The sequence below is a fragment of the Bombus pascuorum genome, chromosome 3, assembly GCF_905332965.1.
Source record: "Bombus pascuorum chromosome 3, iyBomPasc1.1, whole genome shotgun sequence".
NCBI classification, from domain to species: domain Eukaryota; kingdom Metazoa; phylum Arthropoda; class Insecta; order Hymenoptera; family Apidae; genus Bombus; species Bombus pascuorum.
In genome coordinates, this window is record NC_083490.1 from 271,869 (window position 1) to 296,597 (window position 24,729).

The 24,729-nt window shown below is 39.1% G+C and overlaps 1 protein-coding gene across 1 annotated transcript in view; it reads right to left on the minus strand.

Moving 5' to 3' along the window:
• LOC132905203 (neurogenic locus Notch protein) overlaps positions 1–20,788 on the minus strand; it is a 185,034-nt gene extending 164,246 nt beyond the window's left edge. Inside the window, exon 1 of the mRNA XM_060956247.1 lies at positions 20,400–20,788. Within this exon, the coding sequence (XP_060812230.1) occupies positions 20,400–20,514 (115 nt within the window). The 5' untranslated portion in view covers positions 20,515–20,788. The remainder of the gene's footprint in view (positions 1–20,399) is intronic.
• Positions 20,789–24,729: the final 3,941 nt, after the last annotated feature.

Consider the following 24,729-nt stretch of genomic DNA (forward strand, 5'->3'; position numbering starts at 1 on the left):
TTCGTTGCAACTCGCGTAGACGTATTCTCGATATTCGATATCTGGCAACGGAGAACCTTTTGCCACTTTTCATGCGCCATTGTCGACCGCTTGTCCTATCTCATCGCCCTCTACAAACATCGCTGTTGAACGCACGCAGAAATTCGAGAAAGAGGAGAAAAAAATGGAATGCGTGGTAGACAAGACTTGGAAGTAACGTTTGGTGTAATTACAGTAGCAGTTTAGATCGAATTTACGTGATATCCGCTACGAAATTGCCGGTTACGGAAATTTAAAAAGGATATTCAACAAGAAATCATCCAGATCGTTATTGGATGGAAAGAAATATAACTGTTACACGTTCGGCTAACTGACCAAATAATTCCATTATACTGGCGTGTATACGCGTAACCTTAACATACGGGTATCTTAACACTGTACCGATATAATGAGAAATGATCAAACGAAAGAGTGCTGGTAAATTGGAGATATACAATTTTTATTGTTGAGAATTCAGGCGTTAAAAAAGCCGGGAAGTTGACCCTCGCTGGAAGAGAATGTCGTGGTACCTCGAAAACTACCTTCACGGATCAGGTATGCGGGACCAGAGTCACGAGGCCGTATATCTGGCTTTTATTTTGACTCGCCTCATTGTAGCCTTAGGGCCCTCTGGGTCCCGTTTCGGCAGCCCGAACACCCAAACGATCCAACGACACGCGTTGGAAGACCATTGGAAAGACGAAGAAGCGCCGGTCGCCATTGTTTTTGAGAATAGAGTGGATCCAACCAAAGAAAAAGGAAAAAAGACAACAGACCTGAAACCCATTGTATTGTAATGGGCATTACAGATATTCGCCTAAGTGGCTCGTACCCTGTTTCTATTGCGCAATTTACGACCGTTCGTTAGTCGTTCGTGTTGTTTTTAGCGGTTCCTGATACAGAGATCTACGATCCTGTTCCGTAATGCGATTCTTTCCGAAGAAATTCTCGCACCAGTCTTTAATAATAATTTACAATCGCGTCTGTTACAACGTTTCCTTATTAGTATGTCCGTCAATTATCATTTCAATGTCAAATCCTATGCAAGTTTTCCCAAAGTATCGAGCTCTTTCGTTCGTTGAAACAAGAAAATTGTGAATTTTCCAAATTTCAATACCGCGATAATGTCGAGCAACGTACAAAAATAATGCGAAACAATTTATTTCAACTTTTTATAAGAAAATTTTCAAATAGTACAAGTTGTGTGAGAAAAACTGTAGACACGCGAGTCGTATGTACCTATTACTTGTACGTATAAGCCCATGCTAACAGGAAAGAGGGAAAACCGGAGAGGCTTTGTTGTTTCTTTCAAGCAACTATCGGAGAAAAATTTCAGTGAATCTTATAAAAAGGAAGGAAGCTTCTTGGAGGATGATCGAGAGAAAAACGCAGCTGCTCTCTTCGATACTATCGATTCCTTCGTATGTGACGATACTTCGTATGTAAGTATGTGCCCGTAAGTTTGTATAGCCCTGCGAGGGGCCTACGTAGCGGGCGGCATCCCGGCGGGGTGAATGGAACATCTGCCGATGGTCGGAGTCCTTTTCCAAACACCACCACTTTGCCGCTACAATACGGGACGCGGGCAGGGGAGTTAAACCGGGTACTAACTGTGTCAATAACATTGACCTCTTCCGATCGCATTTCGAGATATCAGAATTTATTTTTAACCTCGTTTTACATAAAACATATATAGCATGTAACACGATGGTATAAAGTTCAAAATTGTATCTACTTAAAAACTAATACCCTCGATTTAATAAAAATCGAATATCGATATCTGATTTCTTAGGAAAAAGCACGAGACAGTTTTTCCTGCGCACAATCGTGATAGACTAGGATACAAAAACAAGCAAAGATCTAATTCTTTGTGTTTTTAACGCAAAGTACTACAAATATTTAATTGTGTCGCATAGTAACGGTAACTTTCAAACTCACGGTACTATTACGATCGTAATATTGTAAAGCAATTTCTTGAATTCGATAAATCGTACTCGTATTTCTAAATTATTCGCAACGTTAACAAATAACGATAAACTTTTCTATCGCGGGATTATAAGGGATTGCGCGTGGCAACGGATTACGCTTTACTCTTGTTACGGCGCGGGCGCGGCGGCAGAAAGTATGGTACGTGCCGGCATTCAAATCACCAAGAAAAGAGGTCGTTCCGATACATCCAGAAGGTAAAGTAATCGGCGCGCGTTAAAAAATTATTGCTCTCTGCTATGTCGTTTTTGTTCAACCGCACTCCGGAGAATGTTTTACAATCGTTAATTGCGCAAAACCAAGATTCCTTCGACTAATGTCTTTCAGAATTACATTGCAGAGCACAACTGTCGGTAAATAATTTTTGTTCGCGTTAAGACGGGTAAAAGAAATTAGTTTTCTGAAAATACTCGACTTAAAACACGCAAAACGGAATATCGCTTACCGGATACGATTTTATTTCTATGATACCGTGCTTCCGCCTACCACAGTCCTGATATTGCGTTCATTCAAATTGAAAATTATCATCTATGCGATCTTTTGTCTTTTGTCGTATTGAATCGATAACATCGAAGCAAGTGCGCGAATGACGTCGAATTGGCCAGAAAACGAATATTTAACGGTTTCTCGAAGCAACGTTGTCGCAAATCCAATGTTGTTGCAAGAGGATGCGTAAGAAAGTTCGTGGCTTTCAGACTATCCGTATTTTTAATGTACCTTATTGGAAACTCAACTCGCGAGACGCATGACAATTGGATAATTCAAGCGTAAATGTCGCAAAAATAGGTGTTGTTCATGGTTCTAGAATAAGTAGGTAATTTCGTAGGCTTTGGATATCTCCCAATTAATTTTTGAATAATATCTGAAACATTGCCTATGTTTATAATCTACGTTATGTCTGTCGTGTTCTTTGTACGATCAAATATGTTTCTCTACGATTAAAAAAGTTCTGAAACAGTCAATCGGCCAGACACGAGACAAACGACTGTTTCGAACGTTGCGTACAGCGTATTTATGAGTAATATACATAATCTTATTGAAAGTTTAAAAAGTAGCGTAACCTTTATCTAACAACGATCGTTCGTTGATAACGTACACTAGGTACGTAATTAAAAAATGATACACTTCTTAATCTTAATCGTTATTTATATGAATTTTCACTAAATCTTTGAAAAATTATTATATAATTAACGTATCCCATATTCCTAGTACACGCTCGCGATCGTTCTTCTTCGATCACCTTCTTTTATTTCGAGCAATTGATATAAAGTTAGTACAGGTGTCTAATAATAAACGCTCGATGCTTACAGATTGCGGTACACAAGAACAAAACGCTATTCGCAATTCGGAATCGATGGAGCGTTAAAAGTATGTACAATATCTTGGAAAATTTGTAGAGTGAAAGTACAGTTACGCTGAAACACACGAGTTTGTTTCTTTTCCATGTCAAATGCATTCTATATAACGATATCGTATTTCTAAAGAATGTAACAACTGAAAACGAAAAAGAAAAGAAGGAAAAGAGAAAAAGAAAACGCACTCGACGAAATAGCAAAAGTATGGTAAAAGGTGTTATTAATAATAATATTTTATGGAATGCGCGATAAATCACGAAACCTAAGAGCAAAGGGTTTTTACTCATCGAGTTAACTCCTCGTGACCCGGAAAGGAATCCGCTTCGGGATCAACAGAAAAAGGAAGTTTACGGTTTTTGAAACGACTGATAGAACTCGATACGCTGTACTGGACGCCGTTCATCGAGCATCGTCGAGCTGCTTGGAATTCCGGTCACGTAGCGAAGTGACATGAACCGTAGAGAGGATGACACGGCTCCGGCCATTTCGTTCGTAACGATCTACCGACGTGCTATTATGCAAGCGTAACCTCAACTTGGACTATGTCGAGAGATTACGCGCGCAACAATAGCATGCGCTTCATTTCCAAAGCGACGCGACCGAGAACGTGTTCTCTTCCCCTGGAATTAAAGATCGTACGTTTCAACGATAAAGCTAGGCACGAGATCGCGCATAAATTTTGTTAACCGGAGCATCGTCAGAGCAAAAAGATATCGAAGCCAAGGATATATGGTAAAATATCTAACCTAAGAAGTTGTTCTCTAATGTTAAACAAACACAATTTCGAGTGTCTGCTGTTTTGCGCTCTAACCTCATCATCGTAGCGTAGCAAGACTATACACGTCAGGTAATGTATCTCAAGCAGGATATGCCCTGCAGTACAATGCGGTACAATGCAGTACAATGGGTGGACCGACCCTTGGCTTGAAATTGGTTTGCTCTGTTGGCGAGAGGAACTTTGTAAAAAGGGAAGGTAGGTTATCCGGTTTCATCTTCGCGAATCTTATCTCCTTAAGCTCGTGCTACTGTCCTCCACGTGGAGATGCTTCTCGTTGCTCGCCGCATTTCTCGTCCTCCCACACTCGAATCGAGTTCGTGAATTTTTCCAAATCCTCGTTCAGAAACTAATCCCTTCTATTTACTCGACGATCCTTATAAAGATAGATACCGTCAAATAATATACGAGGATAATAATACGCTTTTTTTTAACAAAGTTCGTTCTCTTCTTCTCAAAGACAAATTACTGTCAGAAGTTAATCGGACGCGTAACACTGGTAATCTTTATTTGATTTAGCAAAGTCGCCGACGAATCTCGCCTACGTTCTATCCCTTAATAAGAAATTTCTTAGAGAAGCCCGAATGCATCAAATGCACGCGTAAATACAAAAGGCGATGTACGCACACGTTCGTAACACGTACGTACGTAATACGTCAGGTTACCGGATGACGGCAGGAAAGAATATTATCTTTCGACTATACGGAAGAGAGCGAATGGTCAAATGGATGCAGACGAAGACCTCGCGTGTGATTGAAATACGTGCGTTGAGGCTAGAAAGGAACCGCAGCACGAAGGCTAGAGTGCATCGCTGACACCGGAAACTAGGGGAGCCTGCCTGCGTAACAGCCCTCATACCGCCCTACCTATTAAATACCAACGCTTACCAGTGTTTCTCAACCAATGTCTCTTATTTATATCGAATAATTATACATATAGCTTTTATAATAACATGGTTTTGTATTTTCGTCAAAATCGAAGGAGGTTAAGATAGGTATACGCGCGGTAACAAGATCAGATTAAGTTTGAAGTTTAAAACAAAACAAGCACGTCAGCTGCTAACGACAGATTTCGGCTACAACGAGCCGCATAGACACAACGTACAGAAAGTTCCGACCTAAAGAAGGTTAAATAAATAACGCTCCGTGAGGCTAATTTCCGATGACGATTCGCGAGATAGAGCGTGAAATTTGATTTGTTCGTCACGTGTATCTTTCACAAATCTACTTAACGCGTACTTATGCAAGATGAAATAATCGATTGAAATTAAAACTTATTAAAGCAGTAACTCGTACCTTCGCGCCTTCGATGAATTTTGCTCGATTATCGATAAAAGATTTTACCGAAATGGAAAGTAAAATATAGCTTTTTAACTAGTTTAAATGCTGTTTGTCAGGTGAACGATTAAATATTTGAATTTTATTTTCTTATAATTTATACGACATCGAGCGAATCTGCGATGTATTACGAGATCTGACGAAACTATTCGACTCGCGTTACAAGGGACACGAAGCTGGGCAGCAATGCGTTGTAACGTTACAGAAGAACATAGGTACGGTAATTTCCTGAAAGAAAACAGGTCTTCGTTAAATTGAAAGTATTGCTTTACGATTATTATTTTACGGTATAGATTTCAGGTTCGTTGACTGAGGTATTTCAAAGTCGGGAGTAAACGCTCGGTATAGAATTATATTATCGATCGTAAAACAGGGATCGGTTTAACGATTGTCAATCAACGTTGCCATCTTTATTTTTCATTTACGAGACTTACGACAAACTTTTATAAACCATACAAACCGCCATTAATCAAGTATGCGGTAAAATCAATCGCGGTGAATCAAAGTAGAGATGAAATTTTAAATAAGCTACATCATTCGCGGTAGTAATATTCTTCGACTCGCTAATAAATTCCATCGCTGAAAGAGATCGATGAACTCTTACAATTAGCGTAACGCAATTTACGGTCACAATAGTCACAGTTGCCTGCTTCTTAACTTAACCATAGGCAAAAAACTCTGCAGAATATAGCAAATCATCGTCATTTGCGTCGTTAGCCGTGAATAAGAAGCAGAAGATGGAAGAAGAAGAGAATATCTCGAACTAGAAAAGGGTGCTTCTAAGTTGGTATAAGGTATATTTCGCAGCCATTACGCATACTTAATATCCTCATGGTGTCCTTGCTTCGCGATAATAGAGTCGATGCCGGGTTTCAGACGGCATACGTTATGAATAAATACGTGTAACCTACCGACATCCTATATAGAAGAAACGTATCTATATTCATACCTATCGCCCATAGCTATGGGGTATACGATCCAACAATTCATAGGAGAATGTCAGGCTCTAGGGGTAAACTTTAGGCCGCTATAGGAGAGCCATAGATTCCTGCTGACGCGGTTGTTACAGAGAAGCTGCAGTTTCTAACATTAATTTCTTTCTAGTAAAAGCCCAAGGAATTCGTCTAACTAACATTTTTAATCGAAGATTAAAAAAGGCGAATAGGTACGCTCGATCGATTAAAAACAAAACGGTAGATAAGTAGCTGTTTGAGCAACGAACAGGAAAACGAATCTCGAAGCGAAGCGACACGAAGGAGGCATCGGCAATAAAGGACTCGAACGGATCGTTATTATCGCGGGAAAGCGCTTGAAGATCGAGGAGCAAAGAAGATACCGGTACTTTGAGAAGAAAAAAAAAAAAAAAAAAAAAAAAGACGAAGCGCGAGAGAAAGGTATTGGTACGAACACGTCGATCCAACATAGAGGTGGTCAAGAATCGATACCTGCGTATGTGTGTACTTGGATCAACATGATGCGCGCCATTGGGATCTTTCTTCCCATCTTTGTCCATTCTGTTTCTGTTCTCCGTCCATTTGTTGTCTCGTTGACCCCAAATACCAACGCACGATTAAGCGCTCGACGTTTCTTTCGTCTGCTCGTGACCGGCAGACGCCGAGAGCCGTACGATCTAAATGTCCATATGTATACGAATGAAGACAGCGAGCAATTGTACTGACATAAGAGAAAGAGCAAGGACTGAGCAGCGTTACAAGCTATCCAGCGAATTTCTCTTCGGTGAATACTTGCATTTGGATTGTGAATAAACAAGTTGAGAATTCTCTTTTTTTTTCTTTCACTTCTTCCGTGGATTCGGTGCAATCTATCGAGTAAAGACATTAAGCACCAATTTTGATATACGGTACGCGCCCCTTTTGTATAGTATTGTACGTTATTTATATATTAATTTGTTATTTTAATTAAATCTAGTTGGTAGATGTAAGAAGTGACATCTACGTAATCTGTATTTTTCATTAGAGAGATATACGTATCCAACAGGCAATATTCTAGTTTCTTTGTTGACGGCGTTTAAAACTTGTCGTAGTACTCTACCATCTTTCGGTAATCCTTAAATTTGAGTCGTATACCATTGCCCATATAGGGCAGCGATATATCCAGATTGGTCTCAAAAACATTTTCTATAATAATAATAATTCGTTTGTAATATCAAGTCGTGATTTTTGCCGATAAGCCTCCATAAATTTCTATATTTTTCGTCCAGCTATTGCCTTTTTTTTCTTGATGTGCTTTTTAAACTGACTATCGTAATATATACTCGCTTGGCGGCATTAGCTTCTCCATTTTCCATGCTTTCAATTGGATCGCGATTTCGTTGAGGTTGGATCGTAATTTCTCCGAGACTTTGTCTGGATTAACGTCGGAGGGTAAGATCGCTGTGTCGTCAGTCTAGGTATGTTACAAATATCGTATCGTTCTTTGTCGGCAGATCGGTGATAAAGAGAGTGTTTAGATTTTGAAAGGAGGTAAGAGGGACGGAGAAGATGCTCAAACCCGCGTGCCGTACTTTATCAAAAGCTCGCGAGGTGTCGAGAAAACCAACCGAACGGTACTTTTTATCATATACATTTTCTACAATATTTTCGGATATTTTGTGAATTTGGACCTAGGTTGAGGATTTATTAACGCGAAGATGGAGTTGTCTTTGTTAAGTGGTTATAACCGTCCCCCCAGAAATGTATTCCGTTGCAAGTTTTAAAAATGATTTGTACCGCGAGGAAGTATCTGATAAAATATAACGTTTCAGAGGTGTCGTCTCCTGCAAATAAACTCCTCAAAAGTTCGTACGGGGTATCGCGTTCCATATTCGCTTAAATCCAGTACAAAGCCACGTAGAAACCATGACACGAGGCGTATCTTCTTCTCCGATTGCTTTATCGAGTGTCTTGCTTATATTATTTCTTGATGAAGAACCAATGATACCGAATATCAGCGCCTCGTAGATATACTCGTGTTCTTACGAGCTTCGATTCTAAGAATAACAGTTATTTGAATCGATAACTCTGCGTAAAGAGGATACGGAATACAGGGTGTTCTGTAACTGTCAAGTAATGGTCAATGGGGGAGTGTGATTCTGTGTGGAAAAATAAGTAAAAAATATAGATAAAATTTTGTTCAAATGGCTTTTTATCTTTGAACATTTTAAACGACAACAACGACGCCGACGATGACAATACGTTAAGCGTTATTCGACGCATCTACGAGTTTAATGCAATCTCGGCAGTTCATTCTCGTATGCCTATCTCCCTACCTTCTTATATCGAATATCAAAGTATGCGCGTTATCCGAAGGAACGAGTCATGGTGAAAACGTCGTTCGCTACCTTCGTACCTCGCACCTGCCGGTGCCAGGACGCTGAGGTATTCTCTGCCGATGGTATTCAGCTTCGTTTTTGTAGAGCATCGTCTGGTGCACCCATCGGGAATGCGCCAGTCAGCGCAATAATTCGTCGATGACCATATACGCGGCAAACAGAATGGTTGGAAATAACGAGAAGGGCACAAATTATCAAAATAACGAGAACAAGAAACGGAGAAAAATACTTCACCTTGTCTCCGAGCGGCGCGATCGACAGCATCTAAATTGTATACCGATTTCTCTTTACTGTTCCATCCAATACATCGTAAACGATCGTCGCTTATTACCGCTCGTTGCAGTTTATAAATCGATGAACGAGAAGAAACGAATGATCGAATGAAATAGACGACACGGACGATTATTCGCGATGCATATTCTCCCTCTTATCGTATTATTTCACTTGCCGTCCAACGTCGGTGAAAAGTTACAGTCCAATCTGTATAAATAAACTATTTCTATCGTTTCTTTCCGGTAGTAAAGTGTAAAAACATTTCTTTACTTCTTATTTAGAATTGACGTATAACTTCGAATCGAGAAGAAAAGCACAAATCGCAAATCACATATTCTTCTCCTTTATGTTTATTCCCGTGATAGTAGGCGGTTTATTTTACCGAGTTTACTTGTGCCTAAAATGATATAGCAAAGCGAATAAAGTAATTTGTTTGTCTTATTCTCGAAGGAATTTGTTTCCTTCTCGAAAGGGAAGTTGCGTTTTTTCAGCCACGGTAATTTTTTACCGTGCGGGATTTAAAACACCACGATCCATATTGGCGCGAAGAAAGCGGCTTTCGTATTACGCTAAAACAGGATGCAAGGGATCGATGGTAAAACACGCGGCATTGGAATGGATGCGATACAAGCGCATAGGTATGCACTGAAATTGAAATACTGACGTATGAAGATCCCGCATTCTGCATCTAACAATAAAAAGTGCACTGTTTAAAGTTCTCTTGGGAACTCGAAGAATCTGTACAGAAGGAATCCAGGGACTTCCTTTTTAAGAATTCCGATGGATAATCATATCCCTTTGTTTCTTCTTCTCCGATCAATGAGAGGATCTCATTTTCAATGTAAAATATGTCGTAAAATATAACGCCCTTAATTTTAATTTTGCTTAATGCGCTATATCTGGTACCTTTACTTTCATAATAACTTTGGTGCAACATGTAGTGGCCGCTATAGATAAAAATAAAGTTTAGCGATGGGGAATGTGACAAGCACGATGACGACGATGGTGATAAACGTGATCGACGAAAAGAAAAATTTTTTGAAAAATATTAAAATTATGATATAAAGTTACGTTTACGTACTAGGGACATGCGCACTATTCACCGCGAAAACAAAATACCAACCTTTCCCTGCGCGTTCCGTCACGCTCGGAGACCTATCAGAGACGCACCTGGCAATCGATAATGGTACAAAGTACAAGGGTACCGCTAAGCTCGAAACGGACAAACAGGGTTCCGAAAGAGGGGTAAAACTCGAACTCGAACGTATAACGATTGCTCCAAGTACAAACTTTGTTCAACGATCCCGTTGATTCTACCCATGATCCAGTTTCAAGTACCTACTAGAGAAACGCTTAGTCGTTCGTGTTTATTTTAATTAAATGTATATTCTGTATGAAAATACACTATTATCAAGATATGAACGAAATAAATATGATTCCACCGTTCGATTCAATTGGTTGTCACAATAACTTTTGCGACGTTTTAACGTCTATAGCCATATAACATCTTGTAGAATAGTTATATTGGCACACTGAATTAAACTTTCTTATCTAACGGATGAAAGACGAAAACGTCTTGTTCGGCGAATGGATAACAAGCAAACCGGAGTTGTAAAGTAACTTATTCGGGCGACGGTAAATGAATACGTTATATACATTATTATCGATATCGTTGAAAGAAAATCTACCAATGTCAGTTTCCTTCAAATATATCAATGATTTTTAATCGTTGCGTATTAAGTAGCAGCAAATGCAACGTATTTGAATTGCGTTATCTCCAACAATTGAATCGAATTGTATTATCAAAGAAATTAAAAAAAACAAGTTTTACATATTTTTAGGCACAACATGGCGGACCGAACTATTCTACGAGGAAAGATTTCGTGCCATTTTAAGAAGTCAACCAATCCGATTCGGAGTGAAAACGAGCATACGCTGTGCTAATTGACGAGCCACGATCTTTCAAGCAATCGGAAAGAACCGCTCTAATCGATAAGTACACAAATTTGGTAAAAGTGGGCATGGACTTTTCAAAGGTCAACCTACAAGAATTGGAGAAACTTGGACCAATCTACGAAATGTGAATATCACGAAAACCAGTTCGCGCGTCAATGTTAATTTCCCCCTATTTGCTACTTGCAATTTTACATTTGCCAAAATCCGATGCAAATTTCCGAAAAAATTTCCTAAATATATACGCAGACGTAAAAATAAGCTTGTAAAAATGAAAATAATATTTTTTGAACTATACCTACGTAATAAACTACAACATCGAACAATACTGTATTCCTTAATACAAAATAATCGTGGCCTATGAAAAAAAAGAAAAAGAAATTACAGTATTTTGTAATTGAATTACTATTGAAATTTTCATACACGAAGATTGATAACAAGTTCACAATCTTTAATTTATCGATCTTACGCTTCGAACATCTCCGCTATAAATCCTTTGTACTGTGTGTATACAGCGAAGAATGCTTTTACACGGTTCGACGCGTTAGCAAGCGGTGTTGCGATCAAACGGCGTAACGTGCTCCTATCGATGTAATTACGTGTATGATCGTTGATAGGTGAATTCAAAGGTTATCCATTTGCGCAGTCTTCGGTACGATAACAACGAATGAAAGGAGGATTTAATAAGATAATAAAGCGAAACGCAAGACGCCAAACTAATCTAAAATCAACGATTCCGTTACGACCACCTGTTAATTATTTCAAGTAAAAGAAACGCACGAATGGCATGTTCACCAACGAGTCTCTATAAAAATAGTCTGTATAAACGTCACATTGAAATTTATATGCCCTGTATGTATGTATGGAAATGTATAGACATTTTGTCGCGCATCGTCGCAGCGGGTAAACAACGTTACCGAACGCAGCGACAAACACGTAGCGACAAAGTGATGCCCATCGCTAGACGTGCGACGATCGTGCGCGCTTACTTACGTAGAAATCTATGTACATCCCTAGGCATCCCCACTCTGCCACTAAAGTCATAGCTCCAAACCAAACGCAGATGGAACAATATTGCATGAAAAATTATTCAATTTTCTCTACTGACATTTTCTTTTCGATCTATCTGTCTTCCATTGCTTTGAAGCTATGATTCCATCCATTTGCGTTCGAATATACCCATACATGTTAAATTACGTATAGACCGGTGAAACGCGCACGAAACGTAAAACACTCGCGAGACAGATTATAAAGATTTTGCGAAAACGAGGTGAAAATTTCTAATTGTTTTGTTGAAAAGAGAGATTTTCTATCATCGTGTGATACGTCGTTTGTAATTAGAATTTGCGTAGGATGAAGAAAGTGCTCGGAATGATATCAACGAGAACAAAACATTAGCACTACAACTGTAAAACGATGTGATTATGATTATTATCATAATCACAGCGGTAAAAAAAAATTGAACAAATTACGTCGACACGAGCATGGTAAATCCTGGGAATCCTGCAAGGACTCGTGCCGTTTGGTAGCAGGGCGTGGGAGACCGTCGACCAGCTGCTGCTGGATGTTGCTTCAAGGACCATTACACAATGGGACTGTATAGATATATGAAGGTGCATGTTAAATAAGAAAGTCACGTTTTCGTGGGATTTTTATGACTTTTATAGGTTTTATGGACGAGGAAGGAAAGAGAGGAATCGCTCTTCTTGAGGAAAAAAAAAGAAAGAAAAAGAACACACCCCTGAGTTAATTAATGCAACGTTAATATCTATTCGGGAATTTTTGTACGATTCAATAACGATCTATTAAATGGAAAGCAACCAAAGAGAACGGATTATCGGTCGATGAATTCTCGCGGGCCTATTAATCATTGATAATAAAACACAGCCAATCAACGTGAAACCCCGGGAAAGGTGACAAGCGATCAGTTAGTTTGTGGAAGCGAAGGTGGTTGATAACTTGTCGCGCGGCATCCACCAATCTCGACGGTCACGCGCACGCAAACGAATATTTATCGGCTGCACACGCATATGCAGCACACTGATACGAGAAGCGAAAAGAATAAGAATACAAGTAAGGGACGGGACGCGAGGTTCGGCTGCACTCGCGCGAACAAGTTGGAGCCGGGTTCGTACCGTGTGCGCTGAGATTCCGTAAGAAAGCCGTTTCTCACTTTCAACTAGCGGCAAACGGAAGGTTCTTGCTCGCGTTACAATTATACGTAAACCTGGAGAGAATGGTAATTTTCGGAAAATTTTCATCTCGCTACAACTTGGTCACGATGATTCGAAACAAGGAAATAACACAGAAAACAGCTTGTAATTCGGAATTACATTAAACATTATACAGTACCGAAAGAATAAAGTCGATCCGTTTTAATGGAACGTTAGCTTTACAATCGTGGCTTTCGATTGTTCCGTCTTGCGAGCATGTAATACGAATCAACAAGCGTGTCTACGAGGAGGTTCTTGCTTTCAGATACAAGGCTCGCTGACGATGTGAAAAATGAATCAAGCCAACGTTCCACAACGTTAATCGTAACGTTGTAATACCATTTACGTACGAATCTCTTACTGCGGATAACGTTGAATCTACGTATATTCGTTGGTCGAATTGCATGGAAAACTATCGATACGCAATTGCGAATCGTACAAATGACGTTACGATCCATTTTTCGCAAAATTTCGTGATCTTCGACTCGCAATAAAGTAGAAGCAAAGCGCACCGAATTTCGTCTACTTAATTCGTTCGTTCTTTTACGTTTTCTAAAACAAAAAATTTGATTTCAAACGTTTCACAACTTCGATCAAACGACATTCGTCTTTCGATCAATTTTGTTTAACCTTTTAAGAACTCGCTGATAAATAAAATATTTTTTCGTTTCGATGCCGATGAAATTTTATAAAGTAGTGACATCAACGAAACGTGGATATCAAGATATGAAAGAAATACAGAGACAGTTTTCCTAGTGCGTGTTGCGATGCTCGAAAAACGGCACCTACTCGAAAGTTTTTACGCGAGTTTCTGAAAATAGGAAAATTCAGCAAGTTTGTATAAACAGGTTCCCATGAACGTTCACCAGCAGAAAAGTTATTAGTCAGCCGGCGATTAGCCTCGTGTAAAGCATTCGCATTACCGTGGCGCTCATTGCCATTTATCAGGAGAAAGAGTGACTGTGTACAGTGTACACGGTACACAGTACGCTCTTATGCCCGTGGAGAAAGACTGGAAAGAGGGAGACAGAGAAAAGGAATCGAATGATTAATAGATACGATCGCATTGACCTAACGTAGAACGAGCCTTTCGCGTATATTCGCGATGTTGATGTCGCTGGTCTTGGGAAAAATCGGCATATCGATGCAACGCGACGGAGAAATACATAACAAGAATCACTGTCCGTGCTCGTGCCGCGGGAAATAATCGCTTTAGGCTAATTCGAATCCGCCTGCCGTGAAACCATTTCCACGTGTCACTGTAAGAAAACAGCTCCGCGGTGGTCTTCTCACCACGAAAACAGTCGCTACTTTTCGCTCTCACCTTTTTTCCCGCCCCAGGTCGCAACAGTTTCGCTTGTCTATCACTGGCCGCGAAAGATCGTCGGCAACGATAGCGAATTAAAGCGTATTTCTCTGCGGAGGGAGCACGCGTTTAATACTTGTGAGAAAGTTGCAAGTAGTTGAATAACTTTTCGTTCGTCGTTAGATTGCAAAATACTGATAGCATCGTCGTCGGTATCGTGTCTCTGAACGAAGGATAAGGCACGAGTATTCTGGAAAATTATTGAAACAAGACAAATCCTTTGGAAATTCTATCGTACCATATGTAATAATACGTATGAAATAATACGATAAAGTACCAGAGGAGTATATGATTAAAGTATATATTTTTAAATATAGGTGTACACTTGTAACTTGTAACGTTATAAATGCCCAAAAAGCTTCCAAGGCTGTCATCGCGAGAACTCTTAAAATAGCGATAAATTCTTAATATCGGCAATTCTGTGAAAACTTGTATCGTGTTCGATCCAACTGGACGTTATCGAATACAGATTTCTAATCAACCGTGTACAAAGATCCCTGCTGTGCTTCCTTCCTATCCGTCGAAAAATTCCTTTCCCTATGAGTCGAGCTTCTTGGAAATCTACATACTGCCACGCAGGATAGATCCTTTGGTGCTTTATAAGGGCTCGTGGCTGTCCTGCCATTGACTGACGGCACAATCCTCGATTCTTGCACGATACTGAGCAACAGCACGGATCTCCGAACGTCGACGTAACTGGCAGAGAGAAACGGAAAGGACGGAAAGAACGGAAAGAACGGATAGACGTACGGTAGCCTAGAAGAGCTTAATTATGCGGTTTTACGCTATGCGTCAACAACAAGGAGAAAAGGGACGATACGGAGGTTAAGACGAATGCAAATGTCCGCGTGGCGTATAGGCTAGGTCGGTGTAAGCGACGTACAGGCAGAGATCTTGCCCTTTTAGTTAACAGATGCCGCGAGATACCGACAATCTATCGTCTTTCTTCAGTGTCCTGCCTCGACTTAAAGGAGAAAACGGAACGATCGGAGAACAGGAGGAAAAAGTATCGGTATCCGATATCCAGCCGTTCGAAAAACACGCGTGATTCGTGCGGTCTTTAATAGCTCGTGGAAAACCTGATTGGCCACCAATCCGGTTTCATCAACAGTGAAATCGTTAACGACAATCGCACATGCATGAATTATCGTGGATCAAATCGTACGACCACGTCCTTGCCGGGGGTAAATCAACGTGCAATTTTTGCAAGAATGAAATCACTCAAGTTTTTACCACAGGATCGTCAAATTTCGACGTTTCTCGATGAATGTCTCTAACTTTTAAGCTAACCGAGTGAACGGTAGAAAAGACGCTTGGCGGACTTTAGTATCATCGTATACGCGTTACTCAAGTTGCATGTGTGCATATGTGCACGTGTGCACGGAAGGCTCGTGTGGCCCCTGAATCGATGAAAGGGAACGAAGAACCGGTTACAGGTCGATCGCACGTCGCATTCTAAGCCGTGCCTGATTTCGGCTATCTCTAGTAACTATTGTATATACGATATAGAAGGGCCGAATACCGACATCGAAAATCTTAATCGCAACGACTGTCGAAAATTTTAGAGGATCTTACTTACGACTTGCAATCACGTTGTATGTACAGTACGCTACAAGTACGTAATTAGAATTGTCTTCTTTGATCAGAATTCTGTATTCTGTATTCTGACAACGAGCGAAATGACAAGAACGCTACGTGATATTTTATATTATTCCGTAGCATTAACAATTTTAATGCGAGATCTTCTACAGATAGAAAATACCTATATATCATGCTTAAGTAAATAAAGAGATATCAATTATATTTCGAAATAATAAATATTGCGTTAGTATATAAGCATCTAAGATAAGTAAAATATATGTATATGTATGTATACGTTAGTAGAATTTAAATATAATTTATAGATATAATTTAAATGATAGAGACAACAATTAGAAAATAAGATATAATAGGCAATGAAAGCATATGATAGCATTTTTTATCTTAACAAATGGATAATATTTTCCTGAGCCAAGCTTCCCGGACTTGACAAACAAAGTCAAGAAAGCTATTTACTAGAGTGATTTATTAATTTACCTAATATGATAATATTTTTGATAATTATTACATTAATGTCATAATTCAAACCCCCACCGGTGAACATTTCGAAATTATTATTTATTTCACTGAAAAAGCTCTTATTTATAAGAATTTATATTATCGTATAATATACGATGTATAATATTATACATCATCGATACAGAACGTGACAGAACAATTGGGACATGCTAATTTTCTACACACCGAATATAAATATAATATTAACACAATCTCCGTTTTACTTAATTCCAAAACATTCTATATTATAAACTACTCGTTCGTTTGAATTGAATTTTTAAGGAGCAAAATGTTAACCTATCAATAGCGAGTTAGGCTCGCGAAAGTGAATTGGCGCAGGGACGACGCGCGCATGGTTTTGTGTGAAAGCACGTCAAGTCCGGGGCGAATCGTTTCCTAAGGAGAGAGAGAAGAGAAAGCCTGAGAACGTAAGAACGGCGGGGATAGTCTGCAGAACTGCCGCCATGCCGCATTCAGAATATCTCAACGCCGAGTAACAGACTCGAGGCGAGGTCCTCGGTACGCTCTCGGAAGCGACTGCCAACTTGTCTCGATCGGAGAACGTTCCAGAACGTAATCCCGTGATATCAAATCCTTTATTATTCTCTTTTTTTTCTTTTCCTTTTTACCGAATAGATGCAATGTTTCGAATAAAAATCGCGTCAGGATTAAAATTTCGAAAAATCGATTCGCATTAATCGATATCGATTGTCACCGATCATTACTAGCGTAACAGCTAATTGTAAGATTAAGAGCGAAAAAGAAATGTGAAATATGTATTCTGTCATGTATCGCGACCCGCGCGATCCGTGGCGCGAAAGTAAAATTGATAAATTCTCTTAAACCGAGGTAATTTAAAACGTTTTTTCGAAACCGCGCTTACAGTATTCGAAGCGAAAGGTGGTTAAAGCCGCTAAAAGCTATATCTTGTGAAAATTCATCCAACTATATATATATATATATATTTTTATATTATGTCTTTATAACAATACTAAGACAATTTAAATTGTAAACAAAGTCGGCGATTGAACAAACGTTGGGGATCTTGCCAAACATTTTCAAAAGAAAGACCCCGACGTTTTTTCGTCTCCGACGGATATAAATGTAGCGACTCGGAGAAGTCGGCATTAGAACGAGAATATTTACCGTTCGGTTATCGAGTAAATTAATTAGCGTTCGTCTATCGAAGAGTCAATTATCGTTTTGTCCATTGAAGAATTAGTCATCGTTTCGTCTATCGAAGAATCATCGCTTGTCAACCGAAGAATTTCATATCCGTCAGTCAATTGTCAATATCGAAATTGAGTAAGATTTCGATAAATCATTTTATATTGATAATCTACTTTCGAACAACTTTAATCCTCTCCCGTGTCAGTATTCCCGCACATAGCAGGTTAGCCGAAAGTGGAGCTTATTGCCAGTTGCATTAAACGTCAGTTGACGCTACCTTCTCGTCGGCGACTAAATAGAACGTAACATATTCGATCAAAATAACGTATTTTAATGCAAAATAATACCGAAGAATTCACCTTTGTGTATAGAGGTTAAGGAAGGTATAAAATGGAATTTGTTATGCAACAGTGTCGAATGATCGGAGTTTGCATTTGTCTGCGTGTCGTTACTATTCGGTTTTACCAACTTTCTTTGGTCGATTGCCCTGTACCGACCGCACGTTCTTCCCGCCTAAGTATGTACTGTACTAAGGCCTAAGACAGTCTTACGTCATCGCCTACACAGATTTACGCGGTACAGAAAAGTGAAAATGAAAATTCACGATCAGGAACGTTCGAAAGATCTTAAACTATTCTGCATTGTTTCATTTTATTCTAGATACACGCATTATTATTAATTTTATTGCATTTTTATGCGAATTATATTAACTTGAAACTCGATAAAATCTTACATTGCAAAATCCGATATCATCCTCCTTTTTAGTCACATAAGCTACAAGTTTTTTATCAACGTATCATATATATAATCAACATATATAACTTGTACTCTTCTTATTCAATAATATTATTCGATTATTCAAATATTAAATAGTTATATTTATTAGTATTGTTATTTGTATCGTAATATGTATCTATATTACATTAGATCCAACGAAAATTTACATACATACTTTGCGAAAAATGATTTACTTTCTCGTTTGTGGGTACCTAACCTACAAAATATACGTACGTTTTTATATTTATATACAGTGATGTGAACAAATTTTCGCAACTTCTCGTCGTGTTACTATAAATAAGGAAATATGTATATACATGTACTAAGTACTTTTATTATTTGTCGCTGTATATTACATTTTACTTCCACTGTATCGTAGAGGATCGGCCTGTATGAAAAATCGGATAGAATTGACAACGAGCTACCCGCCAATATGGCATCGTTTTCAATATGGCGTCGAGTTACTGTTTTTACTTTACAATACTGTTTTTCACTTTGTTAACTACGAACAACTGCCGCAATATCTATTTGATCGAGTCTTTAAGGAATAGAGTCCTTTCTGTGCTGAGATGTATTTAATATACTTAACAATTAATAGAACGAGAATGATAATGAGAAGGCCCTCTATATACCTACATGTTTTTTATTCCTTTATTCGTTGTAACATAATTAGAAGTCGCGACAACTTTTTTCATACCACTGTACATACATATAGGAAATTTGGTGGTGCAAAAATATACGAAATGCACATATACGTATACAAGATTTCTGCTTACGTTCCATTGATTTGGTACTTGGGTTTATAAAAATATCAACTTTTTCGATTAATTAGCGGTATAAAAATAAGACGATAAGAAGCAGAAGTTTTTAGGCCAAAAATTGTCGTATATAAGGAAAAATGAAAACTGTCGTTTGCGAAAGAAGAATGAAAAGAAACGGGAACGCGATATATCGGATGTTTACGCGCACACAAGGGAAGGAAGACTCGTTTCCTGGAAAGCGGGGTTGGGCACCTGTCCCTCAGGGACTAGCAACTTTAAAGTACACTCTTCTTATCGATGATATGGAAATTGAGCACCACTGTGACAGTAACATAACCACTAACCACGTGTATTCGAGCAGGCTTACATACATGTATACGTACGTGAGGAATATATAAAGTATCGAAATAAGTTTCTTCTTAGATGGCAATAAATAAAAAAATAATTCAATTTTCACGTGTACATAGAATGAGAATTTTAATCTCATAGGTAAAAATAATGGTATTAGTGTGTTTTTTTTTTAACGCTAGTATCCTGCATGCGCATATAAAAGACAAAAAACAAAATGAAAAGGAACAAGTTATTGACAAATATTCGTTTGGAGAAATAAAGAGGCGTTGAGCAGTAAGAGAGAAGGGAGAGTACTACAACCACTGACACGGTCAATATTTTTGAGACAGGTAGTAATTGAAAGCAACCACGGCAATGTCCGACATCGCTTCGGAATACTAATTATACGAACGAAATCGTTCGTTAATCTTTCAACGGTTTGACCTCGTTGATCAAACGTTTTATAATACGTTTCACGGAGGAAACGTTTGAAAAATATGTCGAATGTCAGTTAAGAGCAAGCGTCTAACGCGCCGGCGCTCAGCGTTGTTTCGTGACCTGTTGCCTAGCAGCGACATGTGGGGAACAATGACTTCAAACCGACTCCAGACCGAAGTGCGCGTAATATCCTCGAATAAAATGTGATATTACACTTACCGGACACCGCAGGAAAGAAAACAAGGATGAGCAGAGGCAGAAGAAAACACGCCATCGATGCGTAATCCAATTTTCGTTGTGGCAACATGATGCCGTGAATTTTATCCACACACATCGAGTAGACACACACTCATCGGGACCCGGGCGCACACACTAGAAAGAACCAACACTTCGGTGCACTTCAGTATAAAATCCGCGTACCGTCACTTGACCACGCACATCGTCCGAAATCTATGTCACCTCCGATACGTCCAACAAAAATGTGTACACGTTCACGCGAGGCAATACGAGAAAAAAGCATGCGTGCAACCATATACGAACACGACCGCGTCCGAAACACTTCTGGGATCCCTATTGTTCGCTTAACGCGCTGAAAGTAGTTCCGCGATGCGCGCGCACCTGCCTTCTACATCTGTATCACTCCGCCACTATAGGATGGCTGACTACATGATCCAATAAAGATGCAGCTCGAACGGAATGAGGCCGTAGCGCGCATTTATTACACTTTAGCTACACGATAACTTATTCAATTTTTTTATGCTACTGTCAAAAATAGGATGCGAAATAATTTTTATTAATATCACAATGTCACTCGATATCATGATCGATATACGGACAACATTGAAAATTAAATTTCATTTGATATATAATGATGGTTTTATTTCATACATTATTGTTACAGATGCTTTGAAATAATATGATTATACATCTTTACAAACGTAAAAGTATTACCTACTTAAGCAAGATTTCGATCAATCGTTTCCATCTCATATATATCTCGAGCTAGTGAGTCGTATCTTTTGTCGTTAATATAATATAGGTATCCTTAAACAATTGTCTTTGTTACGGTAGATGATAAGTATGGTATAGAACTTGTAATTAATTCCATCTTTTCGCTGCACTACTCTGCGTGTGAACGAACAGTCTAACGACGGCGATTTAATTGTTTCGCTATCAAGGTTGTTAATTAAAGCATCCGCACGTGTAATAACGAGGTAACCATTAAGCTGCTTTCTTGTTATTTTGTGTCTTTCTTCTTTTCTTTTTTTTTTTTTTTTTTTTTCAAGTTACCATTGGACGTGTTTTACTCATTGTCAGTTTCACGAATTCGAGTCGCAAATGTGAATCGAATTCCTGATTCTCGACCGGATTGAAATCTAACACCGTGGCGCGTGATGCTTCTCTAGAATTCAGGCGGCAAACGGAACGCAACGAACGTGGTCAGTTATAAAGTACCAAGACGCCGCGCCGCGCCGCGCCGCGCCGATGTGTATGAAGCCCCGTCAAGTACTAGCCAAGCATGTCTGATCATTAATTAACCTTCCAGCGGTTGATTGCGTGTAACGCGAAATTCATCGGCAGCGTAGCAGTCGTCGCGCGAAACGCGGCTGCTACCCTAACGAATACAAATGCGGAATTATAATTATAATTCGGTGCCCTCCCCTTAAGTTCATTCAACGGACCAAGACTTACGAATTGCTTTCCCCTTTGTGTTCCCGAAGGCACGCAAGATACACGCACGAAACTGTAAATACGACGGTCGTTAGTTTTTATTAATGGGACGATTAACACCATCATCGAACCACCAACATCCTCGAACGATGTATCGTCGCGTAAGATGAAGAGCAACAGGGTAACAGCATTTTCGTTTGCTCGCATATTATTACGACCGCATATTATATTAACAATTGATGCTTTGATTAAAAGACCCTTGGTTTATGCATATTTTATGTTTCCTTGTTAAATTAAAATAATGATTGAACCTCAGTTGCTAAAATGATTCAAAATAAAAAATAATGTAATTTATTATTTCTTGTCCTTTATTCTTGTGAACAGTAGCGTTTCGTCGCATTCTTCTTTGATATACAATAACAACCATAATGCTTTATCTACTCGTTGGATTTTGATTTCTTTTTCGCGGTTTTAAATTTAGATAAGTATTTCGTTAAGAGTTAAATTCTTAAGACATTTTAAATAAATACAAAGACTGACAATAAGACTAGAACCATTATACCTTCATTCATGCTATTTGCATGATGTATTCTCATCAAATAAGCGATTTCAAAACTTTTAAACGCTAGTATATATGTAAAGATAAAATAGTAGAATTTATTGTACAGAGATTAAAGATCGATAAAACACTGACGATAAGTTAGTAATATCCCTAATTGAGCATGTTTTTTGTAACGATATTAACGAAAACATATTCATTAAAAGATTAAAAATTGATATATTAGGTAACTGTTTATAAATTACACGTTTACGCTTTACGCTTCACGCTTTACGCTTTACGCTTTACGCTCTACGTTCTACGCTCTACGCTCTACGCTCTACGCTCTACGCTCTACGCTCTACGCTCTACGCTCTACGCTCTACGCTCCGCGCTTTACGACGCTCTGCGCTTTACGCTCCGCGCTTTACGACGCTCTGCGCTTTACGCTCCGCGCTTTACGACGCTCTGCGCTTTACGCTCCGCGCTTTACGACGCTCTGCGCTTTACGACGCTCTGCGCTTTACGCTCCGCGCATTACGCTCCGCGCTTTACGCTCTGCGCCTTACTCCCTGCGCTTTGCGCTCTGCGCTCTGTGCTCTGCGCCTTACTCCCTGCGCTCTGCGCCTTACTCCCTGCGCTCTGCGCTCTGCGCTTTACGCTTTACGCTCTGCGCTTTACGGTTTACGCGTGATACCTAGAGCAAACAGTTGTACGTAATGTCGTTACCAGGACAACGCCAAGTATCCAGTCGATAAACTGGATTTCTTGGCAAGTTACTGTGTGAAATCATGTCTGACCCGTTAGCGCCCACTATAGAAGACAAACTAAACGATTTGAATAAAAAAATCACCGAGATCAAGAAAAAGATCCAACTATCAGGTAAATTTACGTAAATAAACGGTATCGTGGAAAATAGTAACGTTACAATCTGTTTGCTTAATCTGGTCTAATATTCATATATTTGCTACGACGTCGTTCGTATAACGTCGTTTGAGAAAAGAAAACAATTCGCTGGCGTTTATTTCCCAAGCAAGTTGCCGATTGCATACAGAGATACATAAGAACACGTTTAACCGGAAAGACTACAAGTTCAAAAAAAAAAAAAAAAAAAAAGACGTTCGTGTCACATAAGTGGCTTCTTCAAGAAGAAAAAAGAACATTTCTACTGGCATATCGATATATACTAGCTATCAAAATGCTAATTACAAAGTGAATATTCCAGCGGGCGTTTCTATTAAACGTAAACTGGCAAATATCGCTTCGGTTCGCGAACTCGCCAACTCGAGCATTTGTATAAAATATTATTTCCGATCTTACGACATCTATCCAATGACTTTTTCGTTGAAACATTTTTTATTTTACCGTCGTATCTTGTTCTCATATATTAAAGTTAAACTTGACAATCAAAATTTAACTTTTTGATCATCCTTGATTCTTCCGAGAAGCTGTTGATATCGTAGTAATAGTTGATATAGAATATGGTTATAGTATGGTTATAGTATATGTTCACAGTGTAAGGCGCTAACGAGAGTCGTAAATTCTCATTACGATATATCACAATCGACACCATGAATCAGACGATTCCCTATTTCGGTTAAGATAATAGAGGTATTTGAAGGATTATAACACTGAGATTATAACAGATTAAATATACTCTTTATTTCCAACAACTTTGAAGAATGCGAGTGGTGCGTGTAAAAGTGTTTTCAGCCAAAAGTAAAGAGCAAGTTGAGATGTATTCTGTTCGAAGGGATAATAGCAGGCAAAGTTATGTTCTGTGACGGCGATAGTTATACGGAACTATTAATGGGTGCTGACCGCCCCTCGGTCGCTCGCCGGTGGAAGAGGCCGTCAATGGAAAAAACTCGGTTTTCCCGTGTTTTATCCGAATGAACAATAACCCTAAGGAGTTTCTCGACTTGAAAGATATTTTGTGGCAACTTGTTAAGGGCCTTGTTAAGGGTCTCGTTAAAGGCCTCGTTAAAGGCTTTAACGGTAAAGTAAACATGCTAAATTTTAAATCGAGAGTCCGGTTAATTATATTTGAACAGCCGATGGCCGTATTGAGCGAGGGATGAATTTTGATATGTGGTGAGGTCACCAGAAGTGACAGTATAAACGGATGAAGTAAAGCGTTCAATGATACTGTAGCTAAGGTGAACAGGTCGTGTCATTACAAAAACATTACCGGGATTATCCTACGATCCTAAGCTCTTAGCCATCATTTAAAAGGACGGCAACTAACTTGATACCTTGCTTAAACAAGTTTGGTCTGTTGTTCTTTGATTTATAAAATTTTACCTTGGATAAACATATTATGGCTAGATATTCATGAGA